The sequence below is a fragment of the Cyrtonyx montezumae genome, unplaced genomic scaffold (assembly GCF_038088225.1).
Source record: "Cyrtonyx montezumae isolate F1298 unplaced genomic scaffold, pur_monq_1.0 scaffold_0, whole genome shotgun sequence".
NCBI classification, from domain to species: domain Eukaryota; kingdom Metazoa; phylum Chordata; class Aves; order Galliformes; family Odontophoridae; genus Cyrtonyx; species Cyrtonyx montezumae.
In genome coordinates, this window is record NW_027071824.1 from 16,031,493 (window position 1) to 16,055,919 (window position 24,427).

The window sequence follows — 24,427 nt, forward strand, 5'->3', positions numbered from 1 at the left end:
CATCTGGTGCCAGTAAACACAGTTCATTTCAAATAGCGTCGTCTAAAGATGTGTCCATTTGTTTCCTACATTTAAAAGTACCTGGCAGCATCCAGAATTATTTCCAGCACAAACCAGCTACAGTCTCCTTTGACAGTAAGGGATTACTTCAATTAGACCATCCCTTTGCTGCTCCGCTGATAACCGACTGCACTAACAACAATATGACAGCAACATCATCAGTTCATTTGTCTGGGTGCTTCTGACAGCGTGCATCACACAGGCAGTGCACACGGGTGCTGTCACTTACTCCACTGGTGCAATTCTTAAGGCTCACTTAACAGCTCCACGGCTTCTCACTTAAGACACAAAACCCCTTCAAAACAGAACTGAGGTGTAATTAAGGACAGACTCTGTAACAACATTCCCAGGCAATTCTGCTTTCTCCTCAAAGCCTTGGCTTGCAGCCAGCTATAGGTTTGACACTTGAAAACAGGGAAGAGCTGTATTACCCAACTTACCTTTACTATAACGTGGCCACGTTGTTCCAGAATCACACAGTTTGACAACTGAAAGTATTGCAGTACCTTTCAAGGAAATAGCAGCTCTGCATGCTCTGTGAATGAGGCACAATTTCAATTCCAAACCATTTTCAGAGCTGTTCTAAATGATCACCTCGCTGTTCTCTCTTCCTCTTCAGTACACGTTTATTAGCTCTGTGCTTCTAGCTCCTAAACCATTGGGAAAGTCGAGCTCTTCGTTGAGTCATCCACTGGGTATACAGCGACTGCAGATGCAGAAGTTGTCCGAGTGCACGACAAGAACACTGAGGACATCTTAAAACTTTGGTGCCAGTGGTGGAGCGCACAGTGCGCACCTGGCTTGCGCAGCAGCACCAACAACCTGCTCTCTTGCTCACTCTGTCCAACTGCAGAATCAAACTGACCAGTACTTAGGCTAAATGGGATTGAGCCAGATTTTCTTACAAACAAAACCTCTAAGTTGGAATGAAGTAAAAATGCAATTCTCCCCTTTCAAACTTACAGAAAATACCGCTCGCCTTCCAGCAATCATAAATGCAGTTCTAAGTTACTGCCCTAACGTTGCTATTCTCCCCACTCACATTTCTTACACGAACTTGCAGCGGATTTATAGTGCAAAATAGCCAGACCTGTTGGAATAGGCAGAAAGGAATTCAAACTTTAATCTGATTGGTTTAATTATTTTTTTTAGCAGGAGGAAAAAGAATAAAGTTACAAGATTCTTTTAATATTTTCACAATGTTAAACTAAAACTGAGCTCTAGGCTACATGTGTAAGTAAATCTAGAACACAAAAGGGTTAAATAAGATCTTCTTTTAAGATACAAGAACTTAAGCTTTCTTTACGCTTAACAAACTTCACAGAACAGATACTGCAAAGGAACAACCCCGTCCCCAACTTCTTTGTTTAAAGTGAACATTGTCCGTAATTCACACGAAACTTTTAAGTAGCGTTCCCGCGAGAGCCACCTTGAAACCATCTGTGCACTTGCAATGAGTTTAAAGAGAACATTAAGGAGGAACAAAATAGCATCTTCAGTATTAATGCGGAGAAGTCTCGTGTGTCATTCAGAATGCCCATCAAATGCTATGAATAGGATTTTGGAGGAAAAGAAAGTGCGTATCGCAGCAGCAGCTGAAATCCATGCTTTTAGAAATTCTTCACGGCAAATGTAAATAATATCCTCGGAGGGCCCCTTTCAGCAGGACCCCTTCCTGAAAATGCAGCACATTACTGAAGACTTTGCTGCTGGCTCCGTATTCTTGAATAAGAACTATAATAACAATAATTAAACAACAAAAAAAATCACTTGCCTTTTGGATAGCTTGCGTTTCATAGTGATGGGACACTTCTGATTTGCTTCGTGGCTAACTTAAGCTAATACAGTCAGATGCTGAACACGTGTGTGGAGATATGTTTTATTTTTATTTTTTAAATTAGTTATCTCCTTGTTAAATGCTTCTACCGGAGTAACAACATGACGTGGCCTATGAGGAGTTAGTTACCTGTACCAAGTGGAATGGAGGATGACTCATCCAAGCGTTCTCCCATAACGCTGGGGCTTCCATGTGACGTGTTACTTCACCCCTCTGATGTTTTCTGTCTGCCCAATGTTTGAAAATGAGACAAAGCCCTTCCCTCCCTCAGGTTTTCTTACACATGTACCTGATGGTTACCTTTCCCTTGGATTAAGCTGGGTCACATCAGTACTAATCCTTTTTTCTTGCATAAGCCCTGTGCAGCAGGAGACATGCTGAATATTCTTTTTGCTCACATGCTGACGACACCGCTGCCATTCAGTTCAGCTCAGCGTGACATACCGTAACACAGACCCACAGGTCTAAAGGCAGCCCAAACATTCTATTCCTTGTAGTGCTTTTCATATTCGTATTCACTTCCTAGACCTTCTTTGCAATAGATTCGGGCAGAGATGTTTGTGAGAGCATTCAGCTGCATAGAAACAGGGCCGGTGTAACCCACGTGATTATCTCAGGACACTCTGATGAGAGGAATACAAACTCAATCTGATACAGGGTGTTTCACTGGTTGTTCCCCAATACTGTTACTGAATTCCGTTTGCTACAAAATGTCCTTTTTTTTCCCCCCAATATATAAGTCTAGCTACAGAAAGTCAGTCTGTAGAATCCAGCCATGGCTACTGTGCTGTGAATTAGCCTTATTTGATCAATTATCAGATACCTGCACTTAGCAAAAGGCAAACAAGAGCCAATCAGGTTTCGGCCACTGGGAATGGCCGCACTGCTCAGTGTCTGTGGAATCTTCACACGACCCTCAGAATCTCTGTGGATGCCATGTAAAATGCATGCACCATTTACTGCTCTGGGATGGAGTTGGCTTTAAAGTGTGATCATAATTTAACTGAGAAGGAAAAAAAAAACCAACAAAAACCCAAAACCAAACAAAAAACCCTGACAGGTTCCTCATAGTAAGATAGATATAAAAATTTTTCATAAGAATCTCTGTCCCCCTTTCTTTTTGGCTTCCTGGGAAGAACCAGAAAGATGTTCCTACCCCAACAGAATCCCTGATGCTGGTGACACTGCCTAACTCAAAAGCCACACGCGATGAAGGCACGAGTGACCAGTCAGGTCTTCTGGGCTTAAGCAGCTGCAGTTGCTGCCCACGGTAGTATTTCACCTCCTCAGGATTAACCAGGCATGAGGAAGTGAAAGGCTGCACATTAAACAGTTTGTCTGAAAGCCATGTGCATAGCAAACTTTTACACCAGCTTCTATACAACTATTTGTGTTAACTCTGCAGCTGGAAAGTTCCCAGCGTAAGGCTTTTAGAGTGACTCCAGCAATAACAGAAGCCTTTGGATTTTTTCTCGTATTGATTAAATCCACTAGCCATGCTCAAAAATAATGCTTCTTCATGTTTTAATTTTTATACGGTGGCTAGCAGGCACCTTAGTAACCAGCCAGAAATCAATTTCAACCACCATCATCCCCTAAACTACAGTACCAGGACGGTTGGCTAAAGAAAGGAAACTGATTGGCTGTAGTCTGAAACTTGCCGAGTACAAGGTGTCTGGCTGACTTTGTCCTAAATAAGGCTAACATTAGTGAACTAAGAGAACAGCATTTGGTTGCAGTCTTGCACTCAGGAACATCCTTCACCGATGCGTTGGCAAGATCTTCCTACTTTCCGATCCAGTTTCACCATTTTCATAATGGCTTCCTCACGTCCACGTCCCATGTGGTCAAATGTGCAGTCATGTTGTTCAGGCAGGCGATGTAGCATACAGAACACATAGCCTACACCACGGAAAGGGAGGGGGGGAAAAAAGAGGAAAGTTAAGGACTTAATTAAAGCGGCAGAACCTTACCTGAATCACAAGTGAAGTAGTGCCTACTAAGGAATTACTCACTTGCTAAAAATCAGCACTGGCTTCAAGCTTCTACTTACCTTCCTTACATGGCATTAATAAATATCTGATTATGTACAGCATTTCTTGCACATTAAGCAACACAGTAAGTCACATGAGTGGTTTTTTTTGCCATCCTCTCTCCTTAAAGCCCCTCAAATAGCCTAAACCTGCCATGCCCAGAGGGTAACAAAGCTAACGTTTTAAAAAACAAACAAACAAAGCACTGCTCACCTCCACTGAACTCCTTTCCATTTTTGTGGAATGTCAGTTATGACACTCCTGCCTACAGCACCCCACATTTGGCTCCCAACAGACATTCAGGCCGGGACTGTCCTACTGCCAGCAGCCCACGTCCAAGCTGAGAGAGGGAGTGATCACTTCTGAAGCATTCCTGTTTTCAGGAGCATGCTGTCATGCACTGTTCCAACACTAACACGGGGGGAGATGGGCATTTGATGCAAGTCCGTGTCAGGCCGCATCATCTTATGCTGCAGCTGAAAAGATGTGGGTTATCACCTCTTTGTCTAAAGCTAATGTTTCTCAGGAGGGCATCTCCAGCAGCCCACAACTCCTCCTCTCCACAAAGAAATTCAGCTTTTTTACTTCCTTGGCCCTAACACTGTATAACAGTATAGAAACTGTCTCAATTTTCCTATCTTTAAAATAAATGTGATATTGTGGAACGTAGTATTGGAGTGAAACAGCAGTGAGAAGAGTTACACAGTCAAGGGTTCACATAGCCCACCCTATATGAAATGAGGGATACTACTGCCTAAGCTGCAACATTTTTTCCTGAATAATGGGTACAAAGAGCATCACTTTGCCTCCCACTGAATGCATCACATTGCTGCCAGTCCTTGAATGCTCAAGAGATTCAGACTAAAAAACGACGACATCTGAGAGATGGTAAAGGATAAAGCTGAGTGAACGATCGAGAATATGTGCAAATGTGTGCATTTGTGTGGTTCAAGTATTTCAAGCTCCTAAACTATAAAACGTCTATAGTAGGAGTCAACAACAGGCTACTTTTATGTTAACGTGACTGCTATGAAAACAGAGAAGGAAAAAATATCACACACAATTGCTTTTAAAAAACAGAATAAACTGATTAATCTTTGCTCACTGTTTAAATAGCACCAGCTACGAAAGCATATGTCTGTTACCTGTGGCTGGCTTTGAAACCCGGGAACAGAGGAACAAGCTTTCTGTATTCACACATGGAGTTCAGAAACACAGAAATGATGCAGACCAAATTGAGATATAACATTTTCCCCCTTGTGATCACTGCCTCTACTTCTATCTCCATCTGGTCACACAAAACTGGGATGTGAATGTCTTTCTCAGGGTGCCAAAAATTCAAGGTTTGATTGTTAAAATGAGAACAACCTTGGAGATCAGTTTTAATGCTGAATTGGCATTTTCATTCAATTCTTTCTTACAGAAAGCAAGGACTGAAGGTTTCCCTTCTTTATTTCTTGAAATAAGAATTCAAGTTATGGAATTGATGTTGCTGTAGACACAAGGATACATAAACAGCTGACGAGATCAGCAAAGAAAAAAACACACAAAAAAACCCCAGATCAGTCAAGGTCCATCAGCTTATTTGCAATGGAAGTGACTGAAGCAGATGCAAGAAGTCCTGCAGATACAGACTGTGCTGAAGTCATTTCAGCTCCCAGTTATGTATAGATTGGTTTTAAGTCCTAATGCTGTTACAGATTTTGTCTACACAATTAAGAAGTCTATGCAGAAATGCAATCTCATGTGATCTAAAAGAGATACCGAGTATGTACACAATCTTCTGCAGTTTCAACAAGTGCCCTTTTGACAAGTTTGACAAATCTAATGAAGCAGTACATTTAGAAGATGATTTATCACTTCTGAACATGACTTTTCATTTGCACCATCCCTCCTCCTCCTACAAAGCCTGTTGCCTTTTGCAGACCGGCGTAACTTCATGGTGTTCCTTTCTACTTTGCTCTCCCCAAGAAAACACAATCTATTCTGTACTTCATCCTATCTTTATCAAACACCGCTTAGTTCTTTTAAGAGCAGCTGTTTTCATAAGAGACAAACAGTACTGTATACTGTATTCATTCCAGATGAAACACGTTATTTATTTCTTCTGTTCAACAGCTATCTCCTTATTCTTCAACAGAATTTCTGTAACTGTCCACAAAGAATGATAGAGATTCTCATTTTCTAATCCTCCTAATTTACAGTCTCTAAAAGCACTTCTAATTGCAGCAAGTGAAAGATCTATACCCGTTGTTCGTGTATCTATTTAAATTCAAATTGCTAACTGGAACTGATCAAGTGAAAGAATACCACCACGTTCTGAACATTACTAAGTTCAGGTTTGCATGCATTAGCTGTTCTTAAAGCGGGGGGCTATTCTTTTCAGATTCTTTTTACAAAGCAATAGGAGTCTCGTTTCTGAACCAGACTTCAGAACTTCAGTCCCATTACTCCAAATGCCTAACTCACTTTAAAGACTGGAACCTTTGTTCTGTTTAAGGTTTTGTTTAGAAGTTGCATGGTAGCTAGCTGACTAACAGCAGTTCAGAATATTTCTGTCATTAGTTCAAAGCAGATTTCTTCAATTAAGTTATAACTGCAGTACTCACTCTTCTCTGGTCTAGACATCAGGGGTCATTCTGCAGCCTATATGCGGACTAATGCTTGATGTAGTTTTGGTACCATTAGCTTCTGTAGCAGTTAAATTATTAACTTACGTGCCCTGGGACATACAGCTGTTGCATATAATTCTGTTCTGGTCCTTAAAACCAATCCAGATTTAGAGATGAAACTCTGTCTGCTGAGAAGTTCGCTTCTTACAGCTATAAAGCAGAGTTGGATGAATGTGCTCTATTGGTATATTTACTGTTAAGTTGATTATTGGAAGATATCAAATACAAGTTGCTTCCTTTAAAGGATTTTACTGCAGAAATGCTTCTTGTAGCACATCACAGCTAAAAAGCAAAATAAATAAACCTTCTGCTACAGAAAAGAGCATTGGAAAAAGGAATCCATCTTCCAGCTGAAGTAAGTTTACTGTGGTCATCAACCAAGACTTCCACTCCGAGCATAAAAAGCGTAGATCAAGTAAGTGCAATAATAAGTCTCAAAACACCACAGCTGTTTTCTGATATTAGAAATAACCCATGAATCACCTGCTCCTCGCACCTCTAATGCAAACATCATGAAAAAAACATTGCTTAGTGCATCAAAACCTTTGAGCTCCTTTAAGTAGCCCAGAAACTACTTCATAATCCATCAAAAATTCACTTCCATTTCATCACCAGAGCATCAGTGGCTAAAGGCTCGAGTGTACTACGGCTCTGCCTCACTTGCACCCTTACAGGCGAATCTTCTGCACAAGACATGCTAAAACACCATCATTCCAACAAGTCTACAATTGCACACAAGCAACTCTGAAGGAGATTTCATCATTCCTGAGGGAACTGCTGAAAAAAAGGTGATGTGAGATGAAAGACAACATAATCATCTTGTCTATTCATGACCAGACAACAGCCACCACCAGAGCAGCACAGTGCACTGCTGGGATCACTGGGGTGGGGGGATTTGGTCAGACACCATGTCCTCCAATATGCTGCTGCAGAACATCACACTGTTTTGTAAGACATAGATAAGCACAATGATTCCTGTTACTCAGTGTCATAACAGAAAGGAAATCTCTTCCCTCTCCCCCCCAAAAAATTCTGGTCTTGAAACATTCACAAAATTGCTAAAGTAAAAATGCCTTTATTTCCCTACTTGCAAGCACGTTTTGAAAAGTGGTAGAAGTGCCAAGTAAGGCTATTAAATATTTGTACAGCTTACATATTTACAAAGTGGCTTAGAAACATTTATCAGCATCTCTGTTTGAAAGATCTTGCTGTATATTACTTAAGTAGTTGTGTGCTCCCACGGTACAACTGCCTGACATTATATTTTTGTTCCTGTGAGAATAGCACACACCATGTGCCATGCTTAACATCACAGATCCATCTGCTGAAGAAAACTGAAACATGTATGTAGAGGTACGTCCCTACATTCCTAAAATATAAATATGTGCGGATTTCTACAAGTCTGTGCACCACACCAAGAGCACAAACAGATGTGAATGTAGCTTTAAAAGGTAAACACATCTTCAGGCCATTATACAACAGCAAAGCCACACACAGCCAGCAGAGATTAGCTCACGCTCTGATACAAGCTGCTGCAGCACTGCTCAGAATAATTGGAAATCATTCCCCAAAAGAAAGCAATTATCCCCAAAATTATGTTTATGCATCTCCCCTCGTCCGCTCGAACTGGAAAGGTAGCTTAATCTGTCACAAGCTGTACTAGCAAAAAGCTATTTTTTAAAGAGCAGGAGGGAAATGTTTCTTTTTCAACACTTGGAGTTGGAAAGAAAAAAAGGTGCAAGTACAGCCTGTGCTAGGCTACGAAGACAGCAAGTCAAGATCCTGAAGACCTGTGCAATGAATACCTGAGAAAACTCCAGCTCTCTGCATCTCAGTGCAGCCCAGTTTTATCCCCCTACTATTTTGGTGGCTAAAAGAGCACCAGCAAGGGAAGAAAGTAAAGCTGTGCTACAGACTTACTGAGCACAACTTCCTGCACTGCTTGTGTGCACTGCTATTTTGTATCACAAAAATATTGTAGCCTGGTGAGATCCTCTGTTACTCTCCTCTAGACAACTCCATTCTTGCACATACTCTGAATCTCTCTTACTTTCTTTTCTGTAGGGGAATGCTTGCATTGGCAATGTCAGCTTACATTACCCAATTCAAGGAGCATTCTCCCTTCTTGACGTTCCTTATAAAAAGCAAGCAGATCCAACCCCAACAAGCTGAACAGCGCGCCTTTAGAATTTAATCAGCTAAACTCTAATCATGCTTCCTTTTTCCCAGCTTTGCAAATGTCACAGACTTCAAGTCACCGTAACTTGGCTGGGAACACTCACTCCTTCCAGTGGGAACACAGCAGTGTTACTGTGGGGAAGGCTTTTAACCAAATAGATCTATTTAGTAGAACTCTGCAGAACAAAGTAGTTCAATGCGTTCCTTTCTAATGTTCCCACTCCAAAAAGATGTGATAGGAACTTAAACCACTAAGTGCATGAAGTTACAAGTTTCCAAATATTAATACTCATCAGTGCCTTAAAAGTGACCTGTCAAGGCGTTTCAGTTCCACGTTCCTTAGCAAATCTGTGGTCACTGCACCCTGCACCCTGCTTTCACTATCTTCTGGTTTACAAAGACCATCTACAGACAATGATGATGGGCCGATGGTTGGACCTGATGATCTTAGAGGTCTCTTCCATCCTCAGTGATTCTCTGATTCCATGGCTATCAAAGTGATCAATAACTGAATCAAACACTAGGTGAGAAGATACCTTTTCTCAGTCTGCCAGTCCATCCCTGGGTCTGGAAATGCACCTGGGACTTGAGTGCGCTACTCTGTGCTGAAGTCATTATCTCAGGTTTCATGCTTAGAAGCACACAGTTCTGTGACATCTGTAATGCTAAATAAACTTTTATGTCTGAGGCTCAGGATGCTTATGAGGTACTTCAAATTAATTTGCATTTCTGCTCCAAGGTCTACGCTTAAGAAGAAGGGGAACAAATATATATATATTTTTCTTGTTCTGTTTTGCTGTCTGTCAAAAGAGGATAAAGTAGTATGTATGGGCATACATTAAAGACAAGAAAGCTATCGGTGAAACAAACCACCAAGGGAAGATACTGTATGCAAAAGAAAGATGATATCATCATAATCCTGTAGCAGCCACTGGACAGGTACAGCTAAAGATTTTCCAAGAATTCCTTCAGACTCCGAGGCCAAGACCTTTTATTTCCAAGTTCAGTCACATATAGCCTCTATTTCCAAGTGTATTCTGTTTGTTTTCCAGATGATCATAAGCCTGCTTTAGAGAGCACAAGAGATGCAGTCTTGCACTGTGCAGACTGCAAACCAACTACCATTTAACCCAATTTGTGCCTATTTATCATACTTCTTTACATCAACAGATGGCTATTTTTTTCCCAATACAGATTTTGAACAGAGAATTTCTATCACTTGGAAGACAGAGCATATTCTATTCATTTTTATTATTAACAATTTTTAAAGAGATTGTAAGACACTAAGCTACTCCTTGACTTCGTAACTATAAAGGAGATCCCAAAGAATTTCTCCTCCTGTTTTTGAAGATGGTTTACTTAGAGGGGAAAAAATAAGGTATGGAGCTCTCCTAGATTCAAGTGCTGCTTCTGCACTGGTGGATACCAACTCCACAGAAGTCAGGAGCTTCTTCATGAAGAGAACTGAGGCGTCTCAGGAAATTATTTCTGAATTTCAGGGGATCCTCAATGGCTCAAAGTGACAAATAGTGCATTCCTGCTTCATAAAGGTATACTACAGTTAAAAAAGTTTGCTGCAGGTCTGGTCCACCCAGGTTAGATGGGGCTGTGAGCAACCTGGTCTAGTGGGAGGTGTCCCTGCCTCTAGCAGGGGGTTGGAACTAGATGGTGTTAAATGTCCCTTCCAACCCACACCTTTCTATGATTCAGGTCATAATAAATGCTGCAGGTCTCACTCAGGATTGTGTCTCTGTTCCAAAAACAAATAGTGCTGGTTAATCTTCCATTTTTGAACAAATAGATTTGCTCTGTGGAACACAAGAACATTAGAGTAACTGCATTTACATCGTAACTTCTTCACCCTGCTAGGGATTTCTTGTTAAGGTCATCTGCTGTTAGAGACAGACTGAACAACTTAGACTCATGATCATTCCTACTGGTACGACATGCAATATTTGCTTCTGAACTGCTTTATACTAAAAAGAATAGAAACCAAACTGCGCACACATTTCATCTTAAGGGCCTCTCTCCAACCTTTCTCACTGTGCAAGTCTCAATCCAGAGCAGCCAGGAAGAAGCAGTAGTGGTGACTCCACAAGCTGACGTAGCAGCTAGCACAAAAGGCAGGCTGCCACTGCTGGGAAACATACTAAGGATTGGATCCCACTTCACTACAGTGATAGATGCAACCTGGTAAAAATCAGCACTGCAATTTAAGTCACATTATTTCTCAATGTAACTGGGTGAAATATTTTTCTCTAAGAGGCTTTGCCAATTGTTAAAGATAAAAAATTGGCTTAATTTAAGAAGACCATTTTCAAATAAAACATTCTGCTCCCAACAGCAGTACCAGGTAGTTAACACTACTGTACAACTAACTTAAGGGAGAGGGGAATTTTGTACAAAACTAAGGTGAAGAGAATTTCCCTTTTTTTTTTTTTTGGATAATTGCATGATCTTGCAGTGACACATTTATGAGTACCACCACTGCACTCATCAAAGGAGCACTCAGTGCCATGCCTAAGAAAGTGATGACAGAACCTACCCTATCATTCCCTGTTTCACAGCATCCTGTAGGATTTGGGAGAATGATTCCAAAAAAAAACAGGACAGAGGTTGGGAGATACACAGCAAGAAGGCAGAGCTGTGCCAAAAAGGAATCTCATTGCCTGAGATTAGACACCTAATAAAACTGAGGTAAGCCATGAAAATAGGTGACACTACTGAAAATGGAAAAACTCTTATAAAATGTTATTTCCATAGGCTGTACTAGCACATATGCAAACATCTTGCTTCCCATCCAAAATACTGTGAGATCTTGGAGAGATAAAATTAAAAAAAAAAAAAAGTGATTACTGAGAAAGGACAAACTACTACAGCTACCCTAACACTGTAACGAGGCCTCGTGTATAGGCTTTGACATTTTCATATGAGACAGATTAGTAGAGAGACTTCTAGAAGTCTGTATGCCAAGCCCATCAGAGCTAATGCGCTCATCCCAGAAACTGAGGATTTAATTAAGAGCCAAAGTGTACCCAGTAATTTAATTATATCAGCAAGCAATAGTGAGTGATTTAATAATGTATGTGTATCATTTTGGTTAGCTCAATGAAAATGCAAAAAAGACAGAGCTACTGATAAAGAACTGGAATAAATAATGAATGTTTCTGTACTAACACACTGTACGTGCTCTATTAGCTCTAAATCCTCTCCTGGATCCTTGACATATTTTCACTTCAAATCAACACATGCTGAATACGATTCCAGGTTTGAATCTTAGCATACTTCCTGAATTGTATTATTTATGCATTGTGTTGAAACAGCTTTCTAGAAGTAGAACCATATTGATCCAGTCTTGCTGCTGGACTTGTCCAAATCACTGGAGAGAAGCAGCTCTCTTGTTTTAAAACCTAGATTTAATTGATTTTAGGCCTTTATCCCCCTCCCCCACTTACATCTTACTTCCATTACCCCTCCTGCTCCACAAGTCTTCTCTTCCTGTACCCTCCCTCCAGCCTGTACTGACAGTGATTCTTCTCAAAGAAAAACAGAGCTCCATTCAGAAGCTGTATTTATAGTGCAGAGGAATACACAAACTCAGATTGAAGCACGTTTCCATCCCCTTCACCACCTCCTCTGTTGTTCTTAATTCTCTTTTTTGAGTACACTTGCACAACAATCTGCGCTCCTGCTTGTTCAGAATGTGGCAGGATGCTCCATGCCCCATTTATTCAACTATTTGGGCAACTCTTCAGGAAGTCTGAAACATTTGATGGCTGTGAGCAGCTCTGTAGATGAACATTTCCATCTCATTTCAGTACATATATAGACATGATTACATGAACGTATTACTTTTTAAAACCCTCCCTATAGAAAACTGTACATCATAGAGATTAATGATCATGAACACAGTTTTCACCTCTAAAAACTTTTCCCCAGGGTCAGAAATATTTGATATCAAGAGCTCTGACACAGACTGCTATTATTCTTTACTTGCATGGAAACTGCTATTCACTGATCTTTATCCCACAGCAATCTCCACAATTAAGAACTCTAGCAGAGAAGTAGATAGTCCCAGTATTTGGCTTTCTCACTTCCTTATACCTTATAAAGTGAAAGCAGATCAGAGGGATGTTTTCTGCCCCACCTCCTTCTATGAAAAAAAATAAACAAACTTTCAAGGAAAAAAAAATCCACGGGACATCACTCCTTTTCACCTGATGCATATGCTTCTTTCTGCTTTGTATGTGTACTGGTAGAAGGGACCTAACACAGCACAGTGACAGAATGCTTATCTGTCCCTCACTGTAACACAGCTGCCAGAGCTCCCATGCTGAAGGACTTACTGCATGAAAAGCATTAAAATAAAACCTCACTTTTTTAAAAAGGTGGACACTAGAGCTCAACTGACCCATCTCAATCACATTTACTGATTAGGACTATGGGAAGGTAACTGACAGGATCATTAGGCACTACTAAATCAGAAGAGCTACCTGTTGCAGATCTGTACACAGGGTGGTGGAAGCAATCAGCATGTGCTGTAACCCAGCTCCCATTAGTGGTATGCTGGAGGAATACAGTAGGTATGATTTTGAAACTGTATCTGCCTTATGAGCCCTAGTTACAAAGCAGACTGTGAGCCCCATTTACAACTGCAAATCTACAGACAGCTTTTCTGAAACATGCACTAGAGCCTTATTTCTGTGTCCTGCCCCAGGAACCCAGGCAGTCAGCTTCTTGTAACCGTTCTGTTTGCAGTCCTTTCAGAATACATACTGCTCAGATCTGTAATAGTTAACAGCTCCTCTTCCTTATCATTTCAATTACAGTCTTGGGATAACACCACGGTAAAATAAAACACAAAAGTCCTTTTGTGTGTGAGTTTGAATCCTCCTGTTGGAGGTGGCCTTTCTGTTTGCTTAACAATTGTTGCAATTTAAGCTAAGATGCTGGGCATTACTGGAATGGGTGAAGCAAAAGTTCTGTTTTGGAAATAAATACCCAAGGTGCACAGTTCACAACAGTCAGCCAACAAAGTACATCTTAAGTCACGGCAGCACGTCCTGCCAGAATTACATTATGTCACCAGTTCCTAATAAGATTTCTTTTTCCTTTAGTACTAGTTATTGAATTGGTTGACTCAGTCTCCAGAAGCAGTGTACGTATTTAATTTTCATCAGTGGAAGTACATCTGCTATAGCAATGCATTATCATATTTGGAGCCATTCTGCTTTGTACCAGATAAACATTACCCTTGTGGAAAGCGAATTTACCAGTGCCGTTACAAATTCTGCTGCATACAAACAGGTTCCATAGGAACAGAACCAAACTTACTCTTTTACCAAGTTATAAGAGGAGTGTTATTTTCAATACACATTGGGCTATTTTCAAGCAGTTGTCAGAGCTTTTTCTTTTTGCTTATCTGTTCACGTTTCTGTTCTTCTTCCTGTTCTTTTGAAGATAATTTCTAAATTAAGTGAGTAAATCAAATCATTCCAAATTTATTCTGGCACAATCCAAACAAGTGCCTCATCTCCTGTGTTTATGAACGAGCAGCTCTGTTCCACAACTTAAGAACATACAGCTGTTTGTCTTCCACTTACTTCATCACAGTGGGTCTTGCTGCTACACTACCTATAACAACAGTTGAGTCTCTCCTCCATGAACACATTTTGCTTCTGATGGCCAACAGAAATGCTCAGTGCTTGACTTGAGCCTGTCTGCTCTCTCTTTAATACATTAATTTGTAAATGCAAATTAAGGCCTCTGCATTGTTAATAAACAGTCTATCTTTGAATGCTGGCAGCTGGCACGTTATCTTTAGAACCCCAACAGACTGAGGAGATGTTTAGGATGTAGGATGCTCTGTACTTTTCTTTTTAACGTTGCTCTTGTGCAGGATAACCATGTTCCCCACTGGTTTCTTCCCTCCTGGACCTCATGGTCAGCTTTCCCTCCAGCTATTTTCCGCAAGTGAAAGTTTGTAATCCTGCTCTAATGAGTCACCTCCCTCACGATCACTGTTCACATACAAAAGAAGTTGCTGCATCACTATATGGACAGGACATTGAAAACCTGACATGAATTTAAGCTTCTCGTTTATCTCTTTATTTTCCTATGCGAATGGATTTGTCATTTTAGCTGGCTTTGTAATGCAACATGCACACCTTCCAGTACTATGGCCTCCTTTCCTTATCCTCCTTGCTTTCTGTCCCCTCCTCTCAACTAAGAAAAACACACAGTTGTCAGTGTTTGTATGCAGTATCCTTACAGGAAACAAGCCACAAATTATTCTGTACAAATTGAGTTATAAACTATTCAAGCATCTTTTGATTTTCTGTGTCGCTAAGCTGTAGCTGCAGCGAGCGCCTCGCTATTAAACATGTTAGAACTAGAAACCATTTTAGAAAGGCAATCTTATCCACTTTGATCACATCCTGATGAGGCATTTCACCAACTTCCAATAAAACTTTAATATGGAATGTATCCAGTTTGCATTAAAGTCACATTCGGTGCCATCTCTGACAAGCCTGGCACATTGTATTCTGCAAAGATTAAAACAGGCTCCTAAAAACACACCACAAAATTGGATATTCCTATCCGAGATGCACAAAATCGTATCAGCAGCATCTCTCTACAGCTACCAGAAAACAGATGCACTTACTTTCCAGGGTGTGTATATCTTGGCCAATCTGTTGACTGCAAGAAGACAAAACTAGAAACAGTTCTGCATAGGCAGTGTCTGACTTACAGTCTGTTAGGATGTGGCCTGCAAGCAGCAAATCTTTCTATAAAAACCCACTGGTTTGCTGTATTAATTTCTTTTTAATTGCTTAACTGCTGACCAGAACTGGATCTAACACAGCAGATGTGAAATCCCTTTAATGAGCTCCTAGAACACCCTCATATGTCTCATGCAATTCCAACACCATTAAAGACCACTACAGATTTCCATGTTTTGGCTTTGAGTAGCAAGGGACACCAGAACTGGTTTTTGTTGTAAAACACTACGTCTCTGCCATAAAATCAGAGCAGTATTTTCTCCTCAAATAATTCTTATGGCTTCGAATTCTACAACTTGGAATATTTTAGAAATGCATACAGCTTTATTCAGAAGCAATATACATGTGGTAATTAGAAGAATGCTCATAAATTCATAGTGCAATCTGCACACAAAAAAACCTTGCCTTTCCCAAACCACATTTCCAGAAACGTGTTGGATAGCTACTGCTACCAGCAATTTTCAAAGCAAGTCTGTGATGAACACTTCTTCATCACACTGCTGAACTGATGACTCAACTTTGCAATCAAGGATCAGATGGTTGATTTCGAGCTGCCTACACTTCCAATGGAAACGCTACAATAGAATACAAGTGTAAGAATACAGCCCTTGTAGTTCCTTAATGAGAAAAATTGCCCACTAAAGCTAATATTAAATACATACATTACCTCAATACAACCATTATAAATGATAAGACACTGAACTATCAAGGGTTCAACCAAATCTAGAGAATACTGCTGTCTGGAAAGTGTGCCCTGTGTAACTGCCACCCAGATACGATTCGTATGGATCTGTTTTTGTTCTGGTAGTGTTGATTTAAAGGTTACTCAGTCAGAGAGGCACAAAAAGAGAATTCATTCTAAAATCTCTTTCTCACTGAAGCTTGCAAAGTGCATCAGCAATTAACAATTCCTATCACTTCTCCCAGTTCGCTATGTGAAAAGGCTCAGAACTCGTCTTACAAATTGCTCTTTTGAAGATCAAAGGGAAGCTGAATTTGTCTGTGTGTGCTCTAGATGAGTTGGTAATTTACTGGAACTTTCAGAGGAAGGCTTGGCAGAACGTTCGTTTGACAGCTCCAGGGCACAGGATTCAGGGGAGCTCTGTGACTCTTCCCTTCTGAGTTCCTTCCTTGCCTTTAATTGGCACCTCATTAGAAATTAATGAAAATGACATCCTCTGTTCTTCCTGCTCTAGGCACAGAACACTACAAAAAGGCCTATCACAATTCATAACACATTCAATTTATACAGCAATAGCTCTTAAGCATTATTTATGAGATGTGAATTTCTTGTCAGCAGTTAATAACTTGTACAAAGTGGAAGCAGAATGAAAAGAGTTCTTCCAAGTACGCATGCATGAAAATAAACAAATTTTCCTACAGCTAAAAAATGTTGAGTTTGAATTTAAAGCACCCTTATTGGAACGGCCTTCTCAGTAGTAAGCTGTTTTTCTTCAAGGCAAAGCCCTGCAGCACTGTCAAATCTGTCTAAAATTCCATGTAGTGTCAAGGGAACAAGTGGAACAGCATCAGCTCTCCCTGGACAGATCTTATAAGAGCTGGGAGAATCAACGTGGCAGTTTCCTGACCATCTCAGAACCAGCTGTAAAGCTTTAGGTGCATATTCTCTCTGCCACGTTTTAAAGTACCTGTGGCCCTGCTGGACGGGACAAGGCATGTCTTTATATTTTCTAAAGATTAAAATCATTACTAAGCGATGGATGGACTTTCAGAAGTTGTTTTCAACTTCAGTGGTCTCACATAACTCCAGTTTTGTAAAGAAGGAAAAATTAATGCTGTAATATGTAAAAGAACATAAGACATCTTCTCACCAGTTCTTCCCAAACTTATAAAACTCTCTCGCTTGGAATATTTTTCCACCTGTCATAAGGTCCCCACAAGCACCCTCATTCATTTGGATAAGTGACAGGAGGAGACAAAGGGTGGAAACTCCCTAAGTCTGAGCAGAAAGCGCCATAGCAAACTGCCACCGATAGCGCTGAATTTCTCCAGGTTGATAAATACATCCCTTACTTCCATGTATCAGACACTCTATTTCCTTAATAAGAATTTCAATATTATAGTCACTCATTCCATGTTTGGTGGCTTCAGAGATAACGTGTTAGTTCTACAGCAGTGCTCTAGCATTTGAAATGAAGCCCATCTCACATCCAAAAGAGCACGCACCAGATACCGAAGAGCAAAGGATGACATGGAATGTTTTCAGTTTTCTAGTACTTCATTTGATGTCACTTATTCAAAACACAATTCATTATGTCAGTCTTTGTAACCAGCTTAACCAACCCTTTCTTTAGTCACTGCTGCTCGGATGAATTTGCCTTTTAATACAATATTCTACACATTGCAGATGGAACATGAATTGTACCTGCCTATGCAAATCCTTTGGCAAGTGCCCCCTTGCAGGGACATGATAAAGCAACTACGGCCTCTCCAGGTGTATCAGTACAAACGTGGGCATAGAGGACAAGTGCAAGCTTTCAATATGTGAGGGAGAATGTATCAATACTACAGGGAGAGAGAAAAAAATAAAACCACTGTGTGCATTACCGCAGGTTATGATCATCAGTTATCAAGAATTGATGCATGAAGGAGAGAGCGTCTGCTCTGGAACCCAGTCACATTTGCTGTTATTACTCTGCAGGTAGCATGAAGCCCCACATTAGCTGTCTGCATGAGATCATCAACCTCAGTTCAGTGAGCTGAACAATATCATCAACTATGGAAAAATCAGGTTGGACGCCATTCAGTGCATAATCAACAACTCCCCCCTCCCCCCCCATCCCTTTAGCTGATTGTGAGAAGGAAAACCATTTTCAATTAGATGGTGCTTTTTCTGGTTTCTGTTTCATCTTTTTAATAACAACACCATCACGAAATGCAGAAAGCAGTGCTGATCTAAGCTTGGCTCTGTAAAAAAGCTCGTCATCTTTGCATACCCACTAATGTGCTTTGTGTTTCCTCTGCCAAGCGAGCATGGCACTCTCCCACCTTACAGGGACTTCCGAAGCTAAATTCATTAAGATCCACATCTCTTCAGACAAGACAGTATGTCGGGGCTAAGGTTTTAAAGGGGAAATTAGACAGACAGGAACTAATGATAATTTTCTGCCACCAGTGGAAGACGTAGCTTCTGTTCAAAATACGTTTGAAGGCTACGCAGTGCAGCTGTTCTCCGTACTTCCACCTGGACACGGATCCGAGCACCGCTGTGGTAGAAAGCCGGACATTACTGACAGACAGTACTCACCACAGCGACATGATCCCAGTTCCTGCTGTACTAGCTCCAGTTTTGTTTGGCACTGGAAGCATCGGCGTCTACTCTTCTGTTTGGATCGACTGGTTTCTTCGGGCCTGTCATTACTGTCATCCAGTAGCCGTGGCCGTTTCACAGGAGAAGCCTCACTCTCCGACTGTGAATCTGTTGTATTCACAACAAATATTTTAGGAAAAACATTAGAACCTCCTTGCTGAGGCAAGCCTTCGGGCAGATTGAAGGTACAATGCTTTCGGCTGGGGTCAGCACCAGGCAGCTACATACTTCCCATTCCACTGTATATATACATTTTCTTAACAATCACCATCAAGTAAGAGCCAAATTATCTTTGTTCTCTGTAAGAACCTCTCTCTGCCAACAATGCTCAATAGAAAGCGAACTGATTCACTTCCTCCCAGCCACAGCCAGGTTGTGTACAGATGCACGTAGCTGACGCGCCATCCTCAACAATTGCAGGCTTCATTTGTAATCTCATTTCGTTTCTCCTGTGTGCCTTTGTTCTCCCTACATAAACAAGCTGAACCGAGCTTCTCGTGAAAAACAATCCAAAGTAGATTCGACCTATTTCCTCCCTGGGCAGAAGGAAGATTTTTAAGGCACAGCGTGTGAACCGCCTCTTATGACAGAAGACATTACACGAAAGCACCATACCGTGCTTCCCTCTTTCCACATGGATAACAATTTAAATGCAAATTAGTAGACATCACCAACATGAACTACGCCCAACCTGTACAAGTTTGCTGTAAATCCAAAGTGCTCCGCTGTTTAAAAAGAATTAGCCCAAATACCATTTGCATTAACACCTCTATCTATATAAATTTCTGCTCGTAAGAAAATAGTTTCTGGAAAACGTACTTCTCTCAGAAGATATAAATCTTGTGATGCTTTAATTAAGAACAAGCAAGTCAGTGAGACACTGCAATTTTTGTTGTGGGCTGGAGTTGCCTTACAGGTGCTGTAGAAGAGATCAAGGTAAGCTGCTACCGCTCTCCCCTTTAACCTACGAAAGGCCCTTTAAAAACAAGTTTCCTTACAAAGTGAAAGTTTAGGACAGAGTTTGCTTCAAGCAGCAGACTTCACCCAATCCGCTGCTCTGCAGTCCAACTCAGGTCAGGTCAGACAGACATCCTCTCTCCCAAGGTTGTGCATAGTTGAATCAAATGTAGCCTTCTTTTTAATAGAAAAAGAGGAAACGGATCCCAGGTCTACTAAAAATTGCTTTGTTCCTCGCAGTGTTGCGAGGAGACCAACTGTGGGAAGCCATTACCAGCGTGAGTCACTAAGACAGTGATGAAGGAAAAATAAAAGTATTGGTTCATTCAGCCCATTTCTAAAAGGACAAATAACAAGATAACTTTATCTTTCTGGCATGGCTCTGGCCTATCAAATATCTTTTGGCTTTTATATATAATTTCTGTTGCAGAGAAATGGAAAACATGACTGTTCGTTGTCAGCTGTCCCGGTTTATCCCAGAAAAGTTTTTCAGTGTTTTCCTTCAGGCCAACTTGAATACGTTATGTAAAGTATGCTTCAGTGCAGGAGCTGAAAAGGAGCAATATCACAAGCAGAACTGTGCAGAGATAACCACTGCGGCCACACCACTGCCTGGATCCCTGTCATTCCAGCTGATTCACCTGATCCGCTGCTTAGCCGTATCAAGCCTCTCCCTGCCATGCATGTAACCCACTTGGACCAGTAACACCTCTCCCAGGCACACTCCAGTAGCTTCCCCTGGTTTCTCACATGCAGTAGAAACTAACCCACTTTTCTTACCCGTGTTTCAGATCTTGTCTCAATGTTTTTTATAGCAGGTGCATTCTGATGTCACAGCCATTATAAATATACAACCTGCCTCACTTAGTTCTTCTTTCTTTCAGTCACATCACTAAGATATGCTGAAAATGTGCTTGGCTTTTCAATACAGACAACCTCCCCAAATCTCACAGCAGAGCAAACAGCTTCCTGCACAGTACACAGATGATAAGTTTTTATTAAGTTGCAATAATTCTATCTGATGTGTGTCTCAACACAGCTTTTTTCATCAGTGTTGTAGATTACAACTTACACCTTACACAAAATATAGCTATGAGGACTAAGCTAACATTCAGTATACAATTATTCCATCCCTGCATGCCTGGCTGTGCGGGAACACTGACAATAGAAAGTAGATTATAATGAACTGACACACGTATGGAACAAGTGGTCCTTCTTAAATTAAAAATCTGCATAAGATGATCTCAGAGAGATGTCCCTGGACCAGACAGCAGATCCCAGCTCTCACCCCCAGGCAACCACCCTATCATACATGCACTGATTTTCAGAGTGCCCAGAAGAGTGGGCCAGCCTCCGACATAGCAGGGTGCACCCAGCAACATGCACCTTGCACAGTCTCACTGCACCGACGCAGAGTTCAGTAAAAGCCCATTCCAGCCCACCTCCTTGCCAAGGACGGGCAGCTACACCATCTGTAATTATCCATTACTCAGAGAAACAGATTTGCTGCTGTTTTGAAATAGCCACCTCCCACACATCTTAGCTTTTGGAAACACAAGCCATTCTGCTACTTCTCAAAAGCAAATCTCGTGTTCCACATGGAGAACAGCGATCTGCTTATTATAAAGTCCAAATAATGAATTCAGTGTGTATCCAGAGTCTCATCTTAGACTCATCCAGTGTCTAAGCAGTTCATAAAGCCACACGCCTAACCAGTTCATGGAGCCATACAAGAATTGCTTCTTTCTAGTTACTCTAGTTTTCTCAGCTACAGTAACCCTACTATTCTTACTTCCTATTGCAATTTTAATTCAGAGTTAAGAGATGAAGATTCTTCTAACTTGATATCTAAAGGTGCAGGTTCTTCTAATTGTGGCATCTTATCACGCTCCCATTTGAAATGAGCGAATGGAGCAATGCAGCTGAGCAGGATTTGAGCAGGTCTGACTGAAACAACAAGTACCACTCACAGAAATTCAGCTGTGTCTCAGAGACTCACATCTGCTCCTCACTGTCACTGTACTTGTCTTCATTACTCTTTCTCCCCTCAATATTTCCCAAATAAATTGTGTTAAGACTGTCAGAGCCAAATCCCGGTCTCTCTCAATCTCCTGTCACGGCTGAACATGCAGCCCGGCATCTGCACGGCTTCACTAACAATCACGGTGGCTCTTTCATGGCATTTTGGGAAGCGGGCAGGGAGCTGTAAACCCAGCAGAGATGTGTGCTGAGAAAAAATAACAGGAGGAAGAAGGGATGGGAGACTTGTACAGGAAGAAGCCGCCCTTCTCTGTTACTGCTTGCTTCAAGAATGAGATGAATCTGTTTAATCTCTGGTTTGATGACAGCTTTTGAGGCACTCAATCAGTTTTTTTTCTTTTTCATAAAGAACTCATCCCACTGACAGACTGACATTTACGATCTCAACTGCCTGTCCAAACACCAGTAACAGCAATAATTAATGAACCTTCAAACTTCACTTCCATCTACTCCAAAAGCACTTTAAAAGCAGCTTGAGCTGTTAAAACCTCTGTCCATGAAGAGCCTTGCACAGTTACAGACAGTACTACGTAACAAGGCTGAAATCCAGTTTGAGCAATGCTCTGTCACCAGCTTCTAGGGTTGTTTCCCCCATTTTTCTTCATTACTCCATTTTTAGATGAGGGATTACTTAATTCCCTGGCATGTTGACTATGCATTATAAATACCCAGAGGAAACGGCTTCTTTACAAAGCTTCCCTATTACATTTACCAGAATCATTATTTAAAATCATCTCCTCTACTGCAAGTGAGCCTAAAATTAACGCAGTTATACCACAGTTACATGCTTGTTGACTATTAATGAAGAGTGAGAAGTTCAAGATTAACATCTTAAAAGACAAATTTGACAGCCAGGACCACTACAATTCTTCCCTACTGCTGTTTAATGCTGTGAAAACATTTATTTTCAAACTCTGGCATTTGCACTGAGGTCAGCACCTTGTTCCCTTGTGCTATCATGACTGCACGTTAAGAGGGTCACAAACTGAGTGCACACCTCTCCGGAAGCACTTAAATTTCATTTGGAAATTCACCTCAAACCTTCTTCAAACACTGCAGATTGTCTCCAATTCTTACACAAAGCCTTTGGTAACAATTAACCACACGGTCTCTTTTCCGGTATCACTGCAGCGTCCTTAGTATCACCATTTATTCATTTATTTCCCCTCTCCATATGGTTTTAAAGTGATGGGGACGCAGTATAGGTCATTGTTGAAGGGCTACTGAAGTGGCCCTTCCAGAAGTCAAGTCCTGACAGCCCCATCTTTGCTTCAGAAAGCTCCTAATGAAATCACCACAGAGACGACAGGCAACCCCAAGAAGCTGCATTACAGGAATAATTTCCATTCCAATTCGCAAAACCACTCAACAGCAGTTGTTTCCTGCAGCTCCTGTATGTAAAGACAACAAGGGAATCAACACATTTCAGCACAGCCGTTTGGGACACACTTAATGGGAAGAGTTGCTCTAAGAGAATCCCAGCGTGAAACATCACAGGTTCCCAGTAAAACTCACCTAGCCTATCTATTGCCAGTCTTTTAACAATGGCACGCACTTTCAGGAGAACAGAAGAATGTGGGCATGTAAATGATTTTATTAGCTATTTGATTTATGTATTAGAAGGTACTTTTTCTGTTTTTAAGCTGTAGGTGAGGTCCAGCACTAAGACAGGTTGCCCAGAGGGGCTGTGGAGGCTCCATCCTGAGGGCTACCCAAAATCTGACTGGATAAGATGATCTCCATAGGCCTCTCCCACCTTTCACTATTCTGCAATTACATATTTTCTAGATGGAAGAATGTGTCTACAAAATATCTATTGAACCAAAATATAAATATGTGCACTAACTCCTTTACCTGACTCACGTTTCCTCCTCTAAGCCTGTACTGTCGGGACCATCATCAGTCACAAGGAAACATGCTGTTCTGCTGTGTAACTTAATGAGGCCGTTAACTGCTATTTCTAACGAAACGGAAGAACCTCATCTCGTGCTAGTAACATAAGTGAATGAAATGCACGTTGAAAATAGTACGACTAACAGGGAGCTACACAGGATACCGCATGCGTTTTATGTAAGTTATAATTAGGGTGTGAAAACGCATGTTATCCTTTCCTGTCAAGAAATTTCATAATTGCTAAATAAAGCAAATAGCGAACTAGTTTTCATCTCATGTATGGGCTCCAGTACTATGCCTGTTTCATGGTTAAACTCTTGCACTGCTCCTTTCCTCGTACATCTCTGATGTCAGTTTGTCTTCTGTCAGTGGAAATACTGACTTATTTCTTAAGCATTTTTACTTATAAACCAGTTCAAACAAGTCCACGTTCAGTGTACTCGGGCACTCGTACTGTCCAGTTCCTTGCTGATTTCAAAAGCGAGGCCAGAGAGGGTCACTCTCTGAGTCACACCACAGCGCGATGCCTCTAAACGTTTGAAGCCCCCAACAACTGATGAGTTTACAAAGGCAGAGGAAGCAGGCTAGTGCTGCTGTACCATCAGCCTTGTGCTGGCTGCCCATCTCTTGCTGGCACAGGAATA

The 24,427-nt window shown here is 41.2% G+C and overlaps 1 protein-coding gene across 1 annotated transcript in view; it reads right to left on the reverse strand.

Moving 5' to 3' along the window:
* Positions 1-1,194: 1,194 nt before the first annotated feature.
* ZFAND3 (zinc finger AN1-type containing 3) overlaps positions 1,195-24,427 on the reverse strand; it is a 133,672-nt gene continuing 110,439 nt past the window's right edge. The window contains exons 6-7 of the mRNA XM_065755302.1: positions 18,831-19,001; positions 1,195-3,799 (exon numbers count right to left, since the gene is read on the reverse strand). Coding sequence (XP_065611374.1) covers positions 3,645-3,799; positions 18,831-19,001 — 326 coding nt within the window. The 3' untranslated portion in view covers positions 1,195-3,644. The remainder of the gene's footprint in view (positions 3,800-18,830; positions 19,002-24,427) is intronic.